The sequence below is a fragment of the Siniperca chuatsi genome, linkage group LG15 (assembly GCF_020085105.1).
Source record: "Siniperca chuatsi isolate FFG_IHB_CAS linkage group LG15, ASM2008510v1, whole genome shotgun sequence".
Taxonomy (NCBI): domain Eukaryota; kingdom Metazoa; phylum Chordata; class Actinopteri; order Centrarchiformes; family Sinipercidae; genus Siniperca; species Siniperca chuatsi.
The window spans coordinates 4,455,684-4,473,017 of NC_058056.1; the positions used below are offsets into that span (position 1 = coordinate 4,455,684).

Sequence of the window (17,334 nt, forward strand, 5' to 3'; positions counted from 1 at the left end):
ATATTGTGTTGCAAGTTATGTAACATTACTGTCGTGTCTTTCTTTTGGCAGATGATCCTGACAAAAAAAATGATCCTGGCAAAAAAAAATTTCTCACCTGGCAAAACTTTTACCTGTTCACAGATGATTTTTTTAAGGAACTTAGGTTATCCTGGCAAAACCTTTTTTCACCTGTCATAAACACAGGAGAATTTTTTTTTAGATCAGAAAATTATTAGATTAGAAAATTAATCACCAGAATTTATTTTTTCCCACTTGCCTCTCAAGTTGATAGCAAGAAAAGATTTTTTTTGTCTTTTTATTTGCTTTGAAAACAGAAATAGGGAAGTTTTCATTAAAAGCCGCATTGGAACAAAGATGCATGGTACCCCAGAATATATGTGGAAACAATTATCACCCACCAAAACGTCATGCCACACATGAGGTCAAAATACAAAAATGTGTTTTTGGATAATTGGTGAATAGATGGGAATGATGTCTCGATAACAAAATTTAGAAAGCGCAAAACAAAACAGGAAATAGCATTGACTCCCAAAATGATACAACAAAGGAAATTTCAAATAAAAGCATGCCACTGTCAACGTCAAAGTGATGTTAGGGTTAGAATGGTGTGAATTTCTGTGTAAACACATGATTGGATGACTGGGGCCCTGGGTTTGTCTTTCTTCACAAATCCGCATGACTCTCAGGCTACACAGCACAGCTTTAAACGCACAGCTTTAAACCCATTTACACCACAAACTTTCACATACTCTTTGAAAAAATTTGGGAATGACCTTTAAGAGGGAGAATCTGCATCAAGTATGCAACTAAATGTTACCATTAAGAATTAGACTACAAACATTTCACCTGAGTGAAATCACAATTGGATGTTAATGCTTGGCATAAAGCAAAATACTTTGTTTCTTGTGAAATATCATGGAGTGCAACCCAAACTCAGTTCACCTAGCTTTTTATTTGCAGAATAGCTCAACATCATTTTAGATGCAAATATTCTTGAGCTAAAAGTCTGGCTGTATGGTGAATAGGGCCTTAATAGAAAGTCTTCTGACAATGTATTATGATCACGTTTGTCAGTCTGAATCCTTTATTGTTTTAATAGTAATTTTTTATAGTGTTTTATATAATATGTAAGCAACAGAGGAGAGGAGTGTGTGGATTTACAGTAGCAGGAAGGTTTTTTTTTTGTTTTTTTTTACAGGAATTGGACAGCTTGTTTTTATTCCCAACATGAACAAAGTACTGAAGCTGACATGCCATTTACACCCACCACCAGCCCTTTAAAGGCATTCTGTTTGCTTTCTGGGTGGACATCATGAATTAAATTACTTATGAGATCCTTCAAATAAGCATTATTTTGAAAGGTTATGTTGTATTTTTTTTAATGGGAAACTACAACATGTTATGAACATGTTAAAACTAAAAACACTTTAGAAAAAGAATCTAACTGTCAAGCACCTGAGAAAGGTGTGACAGTTCAATAATTTAGTATGTAAGTGACCACATGGCTGCTTGCTGTTTCCTACAAAAATTTAATGTTAAAATTTTTTGCTAAAATATGGAAATTCCCAAATTCTTTCAAATTGATTCTCTAAGTTATCACAATGCTTAAACATTTTAGATTTTTTAATATTTATATACAAAAAAGACAGAATAACAAGTATACCTAAAAGCAAAAGCATGACCCAAAAAAAAGAAAAACTTGTACACAGAAATTCAATGATATCTGTTCTCTATTACATCTACCAACGCAAGCCTCTAAATATGGAAAAACACAAATGAAAACAAAAAATAAAGTACATCACTGTAGTCTAAACAACACGCTCACTTAGCAGGCAACACATTTTAAAAACAAAGACTGTCAAAATGTATTGTTTCAAAATGAAAATCAGTAGAGCAGTGAATGGCAGGAGCAGTGGACTCAAACACGATGTGATACATTTTGCAGCATCAGTGCAGAGAACATGGTTCACCATCATAAAAATTTTGCACATTTGTGATGACATGTACTAACCCTTATTATTCCTCTCAGCAGACAAAATTTGTATGTACATTGGTGACCATGTTAACCACTTTGGAAGACCCCATGTGCAAGTGTAGCTAATGATATTAATGACCTTCTGTGTGACTGTTGTCAACTAGCAACATACTAAATGAACTTTCAGTATGACTGATGTACCAGTTCAACTATTTTCAATTTGAATTTGATATTTGCATTTAATAATCAAGCTTTCCTTGGATTTGGTAATGTGTAGTGCAGCTTGCTATGCTTACTGTTACTACATTGGCTGCTTTATGAAGTTACACTTTGTCTAACCATGGGGGTGTGATGCTTTGAGGATACATTGATCCTCTGGTGCAGATGAGTGAAAGCACAAAGAAAGCAAGCAAATGCAAACTAACCTAGCCCACCTGCATGGCTAGTTTCACACTCCTCCAGGTCTTCGTCATCACTCGAACACTCTGCAGATGACACAATGTCATCTGCCGTATGCTTCATGGGCAGAATGTGGGTCATCAGAGGTCACAGCCACAGCAAAGATACCCAAACACAAAGAGCCACCAGCAAAACACAAAGAAGACACACAAAGACAAGGGAAAATATACAAAACAAGTTAGAAGGTGAGCATGAAAGTTCATTTTTGACCTTGGAAAAAGTAGTTTGACAAAAAGATCTTAAATCAAGGATCACTTGTTAGCTTTTTTCATAGCTTTCAACCACATCTCACAGTGTCCCTCATTTGATGTTAGTTTTCTCAGTTGTTGTGGAGATTGCTCAGTTGTTATCATGTCACCTAAGTTTGGAACTTCGATCACATGATAACAGGTGGCAGGGGTGTAGGACTGGGGGGAAAAAGGGGACTGAGTATACAGGGCGTGTGAGGGCCCTAAAGTATCCACAAAGATACTAGAATAAATAGCCATGGAGAATGCCAGGGTCCAGAATTATGTGCTACGCCTTTGACAGGTGGTCATTTACAGTATGGGTGGAAATCGTAACCTCTTTCTCTGTTCAAAGATGGTCTCTGGTGTCTGATGTGAATGTCCTCCTTGATGTTTCTCCGGTCTTCCACTGACTCCTGGTTGATGACCTTTGACCTCTTCCCAGTAGGTGCTGTGAGTGGTTCTGGTCTGATGTTCACAGACAGCTGATGTCTGTTTCCAGTTTTCAATCAGTCCCCTCACCCAACTTTATTTGCCATGAAGGATAAACAAATCAAAACAAAACAAAAAGAAAAAGAAAAGAAAAGGGGTATATACTGTACATATTTTAACTTAAAAAGAGGTTTTCACGGCATTGTAAATAATCACAGTCCGGATGGCTTTCTGATTTGTTTGTCCATGTAGTGCAGTGTATTGCCTGTCTCATCTCAGTCTTAAACTGGTGTATGCTGGGTTTTCTGAGATCATTTGCATTTATGGATATGAAACTTGGCATATAAAATAATTAGATTTAGAATAAAAACATGACTTCAGTCTTTTTTTTCACAAAAATATATTTTCTGTAAATTATTCTTAGTTCCACATATTGTATCAAATACATGTTATATATACTATACCAGCCACCACCATCTGAAGGGGTTGAATGGATTGTAGTAAATATTGTAAGTGGTGGTTAGAGATACTGGTTTGTGTGAGTGGGTGTCCTGTAAACTGCTGCCTTTTCGCTCCTCAGCAACTAACGTAAACACAGGTGTCTGAGAAAGACCGTGGTTGAAAGCTTGAGAAAAGGCTAGTAACTGGACCTTGGTTAAGATTTTTTTGTCAACAGATCTGACAAGTAAAAGGTACTGCATGGCAAACAAAAATTTAACAATAGCAAGTCTACCAAAGCATGCATTTTCTACAGCTGCCTAACAATAAAAGCCTCCAATTGGTTTGCCAGTGGAAAGCTTTTAATGTGAAACAGCAGCAGTTCTGCTTGGATCAGCAATAAAACCAGCTCAAATGCAACTCCAGTACAGCTGTGAGTGCAATCAGCAAACAGTAATTAGACTGATATCTGGACGTTCCCTACTGTATGTGAGCCCTGTCCTTGTCACTCCTGAGCCAGACTCCCTGTCATTCAACAGACTATGGAATCTAAATAAAAATATTAATAAAAATAATAAAATTATATATTGTAAAGTTAGAAGGGAAACACCATCAACGTGAATTAAAGGATAGGTTCACATTTTTTCAAGTTTGTCTTAAAACAATAGTCAGGTGCCCATATGTACATTGAAACAGTGCTTGCTTTGCTTTGCTTGCTGTAATCATCTGTTCATACTGGCCATTAAAAGATTCCTTAACATGCTTCCAATGAAAATGATGGGGGACAAAATCCAAAGTCGTCGTTCCTTTCAAAAATAGATTCCAAATTTTATTTAAAGTTAATATGAGGATTCAGCAGTCTGAGTTAATCAGTTTAAGTCGATATCTTCTAAAGTTCAATTCAGTTGAATTCAATTTTATTCATATAGTGCCAATTCAGAACAGAAGCTATCTTATTGCACTTTTTCTATAGAGCAGGTCTAGACTGTACTCCTTGTAATATTATTTACAGAGACCCAACAATTCCCACCATGAGCAAGCACTTGGCGACAGTGGGAAGGAAAAACTTCCTTTTAAAAGGCAGAAACGTCGAGCAGAACCAGACTCAGGGTGGACGGCCATCTGCCGCTGCCGGTTGGGTTGAGAGAGAGAGACAGAGAGACAGATTTAAAGTTACAGTCTATTAGTCCCAAATTCCCTCTTTGTGTTTCCCCAGTTTCCGTGCTGAGCTGCAGCAGAAAGACAGTAACACAAAGTGGGAAGATATTCACTTGATTTGAATAACTTAGACTGCTGAAGCCACATATTAGATGTGTAGTAAATGAAAGGTTTAAATGTATTTAACTGATTATATCGATAATACGTTACGTTGAATTCACTTTAAAACGGGGCACCACTCCTTTACAAGGAGAAAATCTTGATAGTCATTTATAATAATTAATACATTAGTTAATTATTAAATTAATTAATAATCAATTTAGTCTCGATCTGAAGTTGCTACAGAGTTCTTGTCTCGAGATAGTGACCAGAATATTTTACACACACAATAACCAAAGTTTTATAAATGTTTATTTAACTACTAACTACACATACAACTATAACTACTAGACTGCACAAACACTACTAATAACTACTAGACACACAAATGCAACATAAATGCAACCATGAATGAATGATATGAACATAGGGATGAATAATTAATTAATAAGCGAATAAATGACCATTTGACACCAGATCATGCAGTGAATGATTATTTTGGCAGGCAGTCTTAACTTGTGTAAACCGAGGAGACCACTATGTGGACAAACTTTAATATAAAGTTAAAGGAATTATTTAATAATTAATTAATTATTAGGAATTATTGATAACCTGAAGTTATTTAGCTATTGTAATGGCAAGAACAAACGGACTCTCTGATATAATAATATACAGATATTATTATAATTGTTTGGCGTCAATACTTCATTTGTGTATGATTGTTTGGACTGTGAGATGAGAACAGTACACTGATAATGATGACATGGAACTACAAATTATCCTACTGACTGTTATGTCCAGACTTCAGGGACACTCTTCTCCCCGGGCTGAGGAGTCTGACCCTGAAGACTGGATAAATAACTGATGCTCTTTTTCCTCTGTACTCATTCAGAGCAGATTATACTGATGTATGTTTTGCTGCTGTGAGTCCGTCTGCAGACGCTTGAAGTAAACCTACAGAAAGACAAGTGATTGCCTTGAGTGTTTCTTTATTCTGAAGGAATTGCCACTACAATTTGGCGTTGTCGGCATTTTCACTCGTGTGAGAGGACTTGGGCGCTCGGAGCGGCAGGTAAAGACCGTGCACGGCTAGAGTCTGGGACTCTGTACCTCAACCTCCCCGGCAAGGAAGGGTGGAGACGAGGGGGCCTGCTGCCCTGGGTGTCCGAGGCTCGCTCACCGCTGTGATCCAGTGAACCTAGTGGCTGTGGCAGCACTCTCTTTCTGGTGAGTTTATTCAAGGGGGCCTGGGGTATACCGATTCTCGCTACCGTGAGGGGTGTGCGTGACAGACGTGTCAGCAGGGCAGGTCTGGGACCGCTGTGTGAATCATTGCAGTATTTGGCCAAACTTTTCACTGTCAGACAGGGTATATCTTACTTTCTTTTCTGCAATTCTTTTCTACACAGTCATTTGGTTCCCTCTTGGGTTATTTAAAGATTCGTAGTTTGGAACTCATCTTTAAAAAAGAGGAGGAGTGAATGTGTGAAAGGGAAAATAAAAAGACAAAAACAAAACAAACAAAACAAAACATAAAATAATTAAAAAACTGAGTAAGTAAAAAGTGTGAATGCCAAACTGATGATCTGGGAAGACAATAAAACAGGCCGCTCTAAGAGGCATTGAAGGGTTAATATTACTTAATTTTTTTTTTGGGGTTGGTTCTCAAGAAAGTCTGTGAACTATCTAACTGTCTTTCCCCTAGCAGCCAGCTTCAAGGTCCTTTTTTTTCTTTCCTCTTAATTGTGGCAGAAGCACTCCTAAGAATCCAGCCAAAATATTAAAAAGCACAAAGAGGCCATTTAAAACACCAAACGAAGTTATTATAGTTGGGGAATCCGGGTTAAAGAATAAATATGGGTTCTAACAATAGCAAAACTTCTGGGAATGAAAGATCAAAACTGCTATCACCTATGTTGAAATCCCCTAATATAAACTACATGATTACCAATTATGGTAAACACAGCATTGACCAGCTGGACATCTGGGTAAAGGAATTTGGTTTTCCATCAACCGGCAGCTTCTCTCTCAGACAGATAGAGATATTAAAAGGCAAATTAGAAGAGAAAGAACAAGTCACTCAAAAGAAAAAAAATAAATTTAAAGCAGACTGGAAGGCTTATGCTTGTTGGCAGCATGAAGCCCATATCAGGGATAAAAAAAATAAATAAGGCAGGGGCAGATCAGCCAAACACCTCTGTGTCTCAGTATGTCCCACAGTGTGCCAAGCTGGATCTGGACTCGGCCCCCATCAAAGGAAGTCAGCCTCAACAACGAGAAGCAGCAGCTACAACAGCAGCACCAGCAGAGGCACAGCCACCAACTGCGGCCTCAAAATACCCAGACGAGGCAACAGGAGGACAAGGATCATTTATTCCCGCACCTCCAACACCCAAAGAGGCCTACAAATCACATTGGGGTGGCCCAAACACCCCAATCGCCCTTCCAGCCCTCATCACACTCGAAGCAACAAAGAATTCGGCCCAGATCAAACTCCGGCACCTCCTTAAAAGCGATTGCACCGATGATGGAGGTGGCAGCAGGAGATGGGACCTCACAACTGATTTTCATTCCATGGACATATGCGTGACCTGGGAGTATGGTAACCTGGAGACCATAGAGAGACACGCTATCCATGCAGAACAATTCCTCAAAGATGAGCAAAGGAAGAAAAGTACGCAGCTGACGGACAGATTACACATGGCGCAGCTGAGGGCGTATGAGAATCAGAACAGAGGCCGAGACCAAGGCCGACGGGGACGTGGAGGAAGAGGAAGAGGACGAGGAAGGAATGGCGCTTGTTTCAAATGTGGCAAAATGGGACATTGGGCAAAAGATTGCCCCAAGAGTCACGAGCAGGCTGACTGACTAGATGGGGTGTCGACGCCAGGTCAGGAAGGAGCTGGCTTGAACACTGAACTGGAGATGACAGAGCATTCTTCACATCAGTTACGTAAGAGCACCCACACTGACACGAAAGAGCATGTGAACACACAAGACACAGACAACTGCCTGCATGAGACACCGACACACACACAGACATTGATAAGTGAGGCTATCTCTTACCTTGAGCACACACAAGCCACTGATGACAAAGCCCCAGCAGAGATATACACTGAATATACACATGATGCATACAAACGCATGCCTGAACACACAATCAATGTTGCTGGAAAAGATATTGTTTTTCTTGTGGATTCTGGTGCGACTGATTCTGTCATCAGAGAGTCAGAATTTGCAGTCCTTCCAAAGATGAGTGGCAGATTTGTGAGGACAGTGGGAGTTTCAGGAACGCCCCTGGTGGAAAGGTATACCACACCATTGCCATGCAGTGAAGAAATTGAGAAACACTTTAAACATTCATTCTTGTTATCTAAAGCGATGCCCGATCAACATTATCTGAAGAGATATGATGATAAGATTAGGAATTATTCTGATTTCCACTCCCGAAGGCATCATTGTAGCCAGAATTTCTGACACTGCATCGCAATATGTGAAACACAGTAGCAGGGAGCTGATGTACTCTTATCAATGGAAACTGCCTCACACAGCTGCTGGCTCTGTAAATAACACTCTGATTGCTGAGGTCAGAGCTCTCTTTCCAGACAACTATACACGAATAGACATCAAGTTGCCACAAGAGTTACACTGCACATCACATGTACATCTTGGGGTTGATAAACATTTTGAGGACACATGGTTCAGGCAAGACAAAGAGAGAAACACACTAAAGCTGACCTGGTTGTACTGGAATGATAAAAGATGCACTGTCTCAGTAGCTTTCAATGATCCACTGTGTGAAGCTTTGTTTCAGGTCCCTAACACATATCCTCATGTCCCCCTGGTCAAAGCAAAGCAGGATACATGGGAATGCTTGGGCCCTTGGACCAGGCGTTGTGAGGAAGCTGCTGGCTGGGTAAAGACATCAGACTCAGGGGTGGATTTTCACAACCAACTTCAGGTATTCCAGAAAAGATTTTCAGCTATAGCAACAGGGGTAAGAAGCATTAAGCTCATTCCAGATTCAGAGTTTTTAATGGCCAGTTTGGTAACATCAGAGGATGAAATAAGTCATGACAGAAACATTTTTGCCTAAGGCCCGAAGTCACTGGGATAGGCTCCAGTCACCCGCGACCCCCTAACGGGGACCAAGCGGTAGAAAATGGATGGATGGATGGAGAAACATTTTTGTGAAAGACGTCTCAGAAATTCCTGAGTTAAATCAGGTACCATCATGCTTGTGGGCACAACACAAGTATGATGTAGGATTAATCAAAGATGCTGAGCCTGTAGTAATCACACCAAAATCTTCATACAGGCCATGTCAGAACCAGTATCCTTTGAAGAAGGAAGCTGTTGATGGTATTAAACCGGTGTTTGATTCTCTTTTAAAAGCAGGAGTGATTATTCCATGCGCAAATTCTCCAGTCCGAACACCTATTTTCCCCGTACGGAAACTCCGGGACGCGGAGAGCCACAACATTGGAGATTCGTGCAGGACTTGCAGGCGGTAAATGCAGCAGTACATGCAAGAGCACCCAATGTTCCCAACCCACACACAATACTCTCACAGATGCCACCTGGGAGTAAGTGGTTTTCAGTTATTGACCTGGCTAATGCTTTTTTCAGCATCCCAGTGGATCCTGACAGCCAGTATTGGTTTGCGTTTTCTTTTTAAGGTAAGAGTTTTACATTCACCAGACTCATCCAAGGGTATTTGGAGAGTCCTGGAATCTTTAACGATGCGTTAAAAAAAAACAATTTGGAAATGTTGAGATTGACAGAAGGAAGTGCGCTGCTACAATATGTAGATGACCTTATGATCTGCTCAAAAAACAAGAGAAGCTTGTGTAAAAGACACACTAGCTCTGCTCAATCGCCTTGCAGATATTGTACATGGGAAAGGTCTTGCAGCAAAAGACAAAGTCCACTGGACACCAGAAGCAGAGAAGGCTGTGGCGGCTGCAGAGAAAGCTGTTATAGCCTCACGTGACATTGTGGGTTGCGCTGATCTGACATTGTTGGTTCCACATGCTGTCTCAATGATATTGCTTGAACAGAAAACATCACATCTCTCAACAGCCAGGTGGTTAAGATACAACACCATATTGCTTGAAATGCCTAATATCACTGTTAAGAGATGTACAGTGCTTAACCCAGCAACTCTCCTCCCTACAGCGGCAGACGGTGAACCTCACGATTGTGTGGCAGTGATAACAGAGACTTGCTCCCCAGACCAGATCTGCAGGAAACACCATTGATCAATCCAGAGCTGGAGCTGTTTGTTGACGGTTCAGCATCACGAGATCCAGCAACTGGTAAAAATCTTGCAGGGTTTGCAGTAACAACATTGTATGAAACAATTCTGGCTAAACCACTCCCATCAAATTACTCAGCACAGGCAGCAGAGTTAGTTGCATTAACGGAAGCATGTAAATGTGCTAATGACCAAACTGTGAACATTTTCACAGATAGCAGATATGCATGGGGAGTGGCGCATGATTTTGGAAAACTCTGGGCAAACAGAAACTTCCTTACATCCACAGCCAAACCCATTGCACATCACACACTGGTTGCTGAACTCTTGGATGCTGTGCTGTTGCCTAAGCAGATTGCCATTTGTAAATGTGAAGCACACACTAACAACCTTGATCCTATCTCACAGGGGAATGCCAGAGCGGATAACAACAAACACCGACCACTTGATGTGTTGCACTAACTAATGAACCTCTGACACCTACAGCTGATCTGCAGGGACTGCAGACAAGAGCAACGGCAGAGGAAAAAGCAGTGTGGCGAAAGGCAGGCTGCACTGTCACAGACAAAGTGTGGTATGGACCAAGTGACAGACCATGCTTACCGAAGTATCTGTTCCATAATTATGTTGTGTTGACCCATGGGCGAGACCATGGGTCAAAGAGGAGCATGGTGCTGGAGCGGAACAGATGCTGGTTCGCAAAGGGATTTAATAACTTCTCTCAAAAATTTTATTTTGCCAAAAATGCAGATGGATTTCATTGAGCTGACACCCAGTGAGGGAAAGAAATATTGTTTGGTCATTGTTGACATGTTCTCTAAATGGGTAGAGGCCAAACAGGATTCAGCAGCAGTAGCAAGGAGTCTTATGCGAGATATCGTCCCCTGCTGGGATATTCCAGATAAGATCTCCAGTGATAACGGTACACCTTTCATGAGCGCAGCATTGAAGAGTGTAGGAGAGTATCTTGGTATTGATTTAAAACATCATTGTGCTTATCACCCAGCCAGCGCAGGAGCCGTGGAGAGGGAGAACAGTTCTCTGAAAAACAAGCTTGCTAAGTGTTGTGATGAGACAGGGCTGCCCTGGACAAAAGCACTCCCCATTGTTCTGATGTACATGAGGTCCAGGATAAGAAGCAGGGGTCTCAGTCCTTTGAAATCCTATTTGGCAGGCCATTGAACACTGGTATTGGGCCAGTGAAAAGACAACTTCCTGACACCAGCCAATGTGAGGAGGATGAGATGCTACGCTATTGCACAAACTTGTCCACTGTGCTTTCTGATATTCACAAACAGGTGAAGGAAGCCATTCCAAAGGCTGCAGAGAGGAAACTGCATGACTTGGAGCCTGGTGATTGGATCGTGGTGAAGGATTTCAGACGGAAGAACTGGCGGGCTCGCAGGTGGAATGGTCCCTACCAGATCTTGCTCACCACTGAAACAGCTGTAAAGGTGGCAGAGAGAGCTACATGGATCCACGCCACCCACTGCAAACGAGTACCCGAGCCGGGGCCAGCAGCCAAACACCAGACAAGTGAGATCGAGATCAGTGAGTGAACCGAACCTTCCTCCCCTTGTGCATTCAGGGGATATTGGAGGGGAGTGGCGGTCCCGTGGGGGAGTTTCTCTGAGCACAGAGGTTCCACTGAGACCACCTAGAACCACTACCCTCCCGAACCAACATCACGGGCACACTGATTAGGGGGTAGGCAGAGGTGACACAACTGATAAGATGACACTTGAGACCAGAGAAAGATGGCGAAGGAGGGGTGACGGACCGGGAGGCCACGGAGACGGGTGCTGCTCGCTATCATCATTGTCCTGTCATCTCACTAATGGAAACATTCAAATCACAACTAACCACAGAAGAAGGAGGGGTCAAAGGGAGGTGCCACTCGTCTTCCCCAACATCCTTGCCAGAAAAGTGACTAACCAGAGCTGCTACGCCTGTGTGCAGCTCCCCCATGGGGTGGGGGACTCCATCCCAGTGAAACCCACGCCATTAAATGTCTCTGAGACCCTAGGAGTCATGGTGGCATTCACCCAGGGGGTTACTCTGCAGAACAGAACAGTGAGAGACATTGGAGCTGCAGTCAAGCTATGTAACATCAGCATCACCAACTACGACGGCTCCACAGCCAGGTTTTGGAACATGAGCCAAATAACCCAGCAAGGAATTCATTGGCCCATCATGACTACCAATCCAACGTCCCAGGCCGGTACGGTTGGATTCACCAGACAGTGCTACACGTCTAGAGACCACTTCCTGGGGACTTCAGCATGCAAACAGATTGTCACTACAACATGCGGCACCGGGTGGAACAAGCGAATGCAGGGGACCTCAGCCATACATCGCTCAGCTGAATCTGACTGACACCACCAGCTTACACCGCCCAGGAAGCGACAATCCCATCGTCCTGATGCCTACGGAGGATGGATTTGGATCCCTAAGAGAGCACGTGTGGAGCACAGCGATCCACTACGAGAGTGTCACCAGGGGAGAAAGGAATCAGTGGCATCCTCCCCTGGTGGGGGACTGTGAATAATGCACACAAGATAGATCACCTGGCCATAGATCTTGAGAACTTGACGGCACTGGTAGAGGTAGGGTTTTCCACTCTCACTCCTACCATGCAGGGGATCAAAAACGTGGCCCTGCAGAACAGAATGGCTTTGGACTTGATGCTGGCTAGTCAAGGAGGAGTTTGTCATATTATTGGGACTGGTTGCTGCACCTATGTTCCAGACATCACAGACTATCTGAACGATCTACTGCACAAGGAGAAAAGCCTGGACTCCCAGAGTGTGGGAGGATGGGACATATGGTCATGGCTGACTATGGGAGGATGGAAGAACGTGTTGATGAAAGTGTTGGCACCTGTGCTCCTAGTTATTGTGCTCTTCCTCCTTTTGACCTGCTGTGTAATTCCCTGCTTCAGATCAATGATTGCTACAGCAATTAAATCATCTATGGGTCAGTATATGAATATGCCAATAGAAACATCCAGCTCTGTTGAATGGATTCCACCGTTTGACAATGAGATGATTTGAGGAGAATAAAATTGCATGTAAAATTGCATGTCACTGGATTTTGAAGTATGATGTGAGTTTAGAATAAAATGTTCATGTATGCTCATATATTACTGCTAGAGCTATTTACCTAATGGTTAAAGTTATAATAACAATAATAGTTCTGTTGTTTTGCTGATTCACGCATGCTTATTGGTTATAACTTAGTTTTTGGTTTAGTCTCATTAAATTTTTTTAGTTCATTCCTATTTGTGTCCAGTTATAATGATAATGATTGCTAATGACAGGCTATTGAATTGAAGTTTGTTGGATAAGCTAATGGTAAGTATATGTGGGGTTTTTCTTCCTCTGACGCTTGAGGTTTTCCCCACTTGTCTGGTTGTTTGATTTTTCCTTTCCTACTTGAAGTTTGTTCTTAATTATTTTGATTAGCATTTATTTTTAAGATGATTTTATGCTAAAAGGGAGGAATTGTAATGGCAAGAACAAACGGACTCTCTGATATAATAATATACAGATATTATAATTGTTTGGCGTCAATACTTCATTTGTGTATGATTGTTTGGACTGTGAGATGAGAACAGTACACTGATAATGATGACATGGAACTACAAATTATCCTACTGACTGTTATGTCCAGACTTCAGGGACACTCTTCTCCCCGGGCTGAGGAGTCTGACCCTGAAGACTGGATAAATAACTGATGCTCTTTTTCCTCTGTACTCATTCAGAGCAGATTATACTGATGTATGTTTTGCTGCTGTGAGTCCGTCTGCAGACGCTTGAAGTAAACCTACAGAAAGACAAGTGATTGCCTTGAGTGTTTCTTTATTCCGAAGGAATTGCCACTACACTATCATACCTATGTTGGCGGGAGACCCTAATTTTGATCTACGTTACTTACTCTTATTAAGCTAAACATCAACCCCAATATCACAGGGAAAGTATTTGTTGTTTCACCTGAGTTTTGGCTGAGCAGGGCAGGCGTTGCCCTGGAGGGGAGAGGAGAAGCAGTGCCATTTCTCTGGGGCACTCAGTGGGCGATCGGTTCCGGATGAAACTCCCCGGTGTTTCGTGTTTCGGAGGCCTCTCCTTCCATAATAAGGGTGATGAGGGTGTGATGGCAACGCGGTGTGAGGGCCAACCCGCTGTTGGCTGAGTTTGAAATTCGTTACAGTCCTCATTAGGACTCAAGTGCTAAAGCAGAGTGCAGCAGGCTTCTTTAACCTGGTAGCAGCAGTTTAGGAGCACTAATAAAGTTTCATTGTTTAAGAGTTAAGTCTTTTAGTCTTTTTTGCTCCATCTCTCTATCTCTCTCTATTTCTCCTTCTCTGTACCATATGGCTGGTTCCATAGGGCCAAGGATTTCTTCTCTTAGACATGGTAATATATGTTACAACATCTGCTATTATGATGACACACCATGTATAGGTTATACACACATATATCTGTAACAGTAAATGAAATAGTAAAATAAAATCACACAAGTTAAATGTCCATATATTTCAGCAATCTTTGAATCTCATGAATGTCATTTGTCTGCCTGCTTGTCTATCCTCTCAGAGAGTTGAGAGGAGGAGGGGGGTCAGCAGACACACACACGCTTTGAGGCCCTGTGGGATTCAGCATTTCACTGATAAACTGCCATGATAAATTACTTGTTGTATTGATGCATATTCATGTTTCCTGTTTCAATAGCTAATAAACACATCATAATAGGCCAATATGTAGCATCAAGTAACCTTAGACATGTTTAATTAATTAATATTAAGGTTAAGATAACAAGAAATCAGTTGAAAATATTCTTTGAAATATGTCATTGGGGTTGTAAGCAAGGACTTACAATACTGAAACTGTATCCCCAATTATTACACATGCTGTCCCAAATTATCATGAATGTTACTGAAAGAATAGTTGGTTAATACAGAAAATGGTGAGCCATATTTTGTAAACGATATCATACACACTTCATTGTTCATATAAAGAAGCAGTCCTTGCTGCAAATCAAGAGATTGTAATTCAACTTTCCCTTAGTGACCCCTGGAGGTCCCGTGAAAACAAGGTATGTGGGGAAGTTCTTCTCTTGAGTCTTCCCAGAGCTCATTTCATGACACAGAGGCAATGAGGAGAAAAAGTTAATTAATTTTATCAATAAAGGTACAAAATGTTCATCAGAATCAGGAATGATCAGCAGTGATTACAACAAGCAAAAACTGTTTCAATGTTCGTATGGGAACCTGACTATTATTTAAGACAGACTTGAAAAAATGTGAACCTTTCCTTAAATGTTTTATTCTACTTATCATTTTATTGTATTGCAAATTATGTATTTTATAAAATTTTACAAATATAATCCATGTAAATGCAACAAAAACACAAATTGGGTCATTGTTGTGTCTATGAAGATTAGTGACTATACCATTACCTTTTGCAGTACCCTCATTCCCACTATAACAAAGTCTTCTATTTGCACCATAATTTAAAAACATACTCATATAACACTGATATTACACATATTGTATATATTTTTTGTATGTATATGTGTGTATATTGTAGTGTGATCAACGTGCATGCTGATGAACATGTTGTATCTTTAATGGATAAAATTAACCTTCCCTAAAGTTGTTGTCCACATGGCCTCTTTCCTCTCTGTATGCCTTTTTATCCCATTACTGCATGTTACTAACTCTACATCTTCCCTTTCCCGTAGTTTTGTGCTTTCTCGTCTCTCCCCTCTCTCCTTCTGTTGCTTTCAGCAGGTATTTCTACCTCCGGAGCTGTAGAGACTGGATCTGTGGTTGTGGGCCACCTGCTGCCCTATCATCAGAATCAGAAATACTTTATTGATCCCTGAGGGGAAACTCTTTAAATCCTCTTTCATCATTCCTATTATTATTACTTTATTAATATTAATATTACCACTACCATTACATTATTGCTATTTTAAAATTCTAGATGGAATTTGCATTGTGCTTCCTTCTCCCCCACCCCCCTTCTCTCTCTCTCTCTCTCTCTCTCTCTCTCTCTCAAAACCTAACATAGCAGTGGCAGATGGCCGTCCACCATTGAGTCTGGTTCTGCCCAAGGTTTCTGCCTGTTAAAAGAAAGTTTTTTCTTGCCACTGTCACCAAGTGCTTGCTCATGGTGGGATATGTTGGGTCTCTGTAAATAATATTATAAAGAGTACAGTCTAGACCTGCTCTATAGGAAAAGTGCAATGAGATAACTTCTGTTCTGAATTAGTGCTATATAAATAAAATTGAATTGAATTGAATGGCTTGTGGGTTATGAAACAGGCTCTGTTAGGACTCAAGGATGGACTTCCCCCCAAACATTCTGTCTCCATATGACCTCTGGGTCACAAAATAGGCCCTGCCAGGACTCAAGGATGGCACTTCTTGAAAATTAAGTTACAAGTGGCCAATTTACGACGAACAACCCTCAAACTAACCTAATACTCCCACATTTCAGGAGATGGAAGTTCACAGCACACTGTGAACTTAGAGAACAAAGAACAAAGAAACTGACTTTGCAGTATAGAACTGAAATGTACATTAATTGATGTTATGTGTCATTAACCATATAAAAAGTGTGAAGTTTTGAGTTAACATGGTCTACGGTTACCTGATATTATGTATTAGCCTATTATGATGTGTTATGATAGCTTCATTCTGTCCTCACTCCACTTGTTGTAGCATGATGATGTGTTTAGACTCTTCAAGTAGATGATGCGAATTGACATGAAAATTGTCTACATGTCTAACCAGAAAATTGATCATAGCTTGTAATAAAAGATAGTGTAAGTTGGAATACCAAAACTCACATACAGACTGCATGTGTGTGAGGGTGAGCCTTTTGACCCCCTCTTTGCATTCCTCTCAGAGACAGAAAGGAAATACACATTCCTGGAACACAAAGAACACTAGGACATATATTAATTGTATTACTTACTGAATTGCTGCGTGTATAGGTGTAACAGATGTTGTAACATGATTGCCATTTATGACATTTCAAATCTGGATTAACTGTCTATTACTATCCACTTACAAGTAGATAATATCCTGTATTCATAAAAGGTGTCTTTCAGCAACTGAGTAGGCTTTTAAGCATGGAATCATTAGACATGTGCTAACTTTATTAATTCTTTAGAAAAGAAATTGGAACAAAGAAAATAATTAAGACAGATCTAGGGTGGTTGGAGTAAAGTTTTGTGTCATTGACATTGGACACCTCAAGCTCTCAAACAAGAGGAAG

At 40.9% G+C, this 17,334-nt stretch overlaps 2 protein-coding genes across 29 annotated transcripts in view; one reads left to right on the top strand and one right to left on the bottom strand.

The window, feature by feature from the left end:
* nrxn3a (neurexin 3a) overlaps positions 1-17,334 on the bottom strand; it is a 296,866-nt gene that overhangs the window by 15,035 nt on the left and 264,497 nt on the right. For 17 of the 21 annotated variants that reach the window (XR_006374519.1, XR_006374520.1, XM_044166363.1 and 14 more), the window contains one exon: positions 2,404-2,494. Coding sequence is in view for 18 of the 21 variants with exons in the window: in XM_044166363.1 (XP_044022298.1) it covers positions 2,404-2,494 (91 nt within the window). In the remaining 3 variants the exon portion in view is untranslated. The remainder of the gene's footprint in view (positions 1-2,403; positions 2,495-17,334) is intronic. The other 4 variants (XR_006374521.1, XM_044166361.1, XM_044166352.1 and 1 more) reach the window with 1 other exon arrangement.
* Positions 5,691-11,842, top strand: LOC122861649. Of its 8 annotated transcripts, XR_006374530.1 has the most exons (3): positions 9,259-9,301; positions 9,421-9,470; positions 11,347-11,842. XR_006374530.1 is itself a non-coding variant. In XM_044166384.1 (2 exons), exons 1-2 carry the CDS (start codon positions 8,201-8,203, stop codon positions 11,605-11,607), a joined length of 813 nt encoding a protein of 270 aa, XP_044022319.1. In that variant the 5' UTR covers positions 8,188-8,200; the 3' UTR covers positions 11,608-11,842. The 8 variants fall into 8 exon arrangements, 2 of the variants coding, with proteins under 2 accessions (XP_044022319.1, XP_044022320.1); XR_006374528.1 differs by lacking the exons at positions 9,259-9,301; positions 9,421-9,470 and adding an exon at positions 5,691-6,018; XR_006374531.1 differs by lacking the exons at positions 9,259-9,301; positions 9,421-9,470 and adding an exon at positions 7,594-7,744.

Excerpts from the sequence above, each read along its gene's own strand:
- LOC122861649 (XM_044166384.1), top strand. The coding sequence starts at position 8,201 with ATGATGATAAGATTAGGAATTATTCTGATTTCCACTCCCGAAGGCATC. Across the intron at positions 8,753-11,346 it reads ATTTTCACAACCAACTTCAG|GTGAAGGAAGCCATTCCAAA; the intron begins GTATTCCAGAAA and ends ATTCACAAACAG.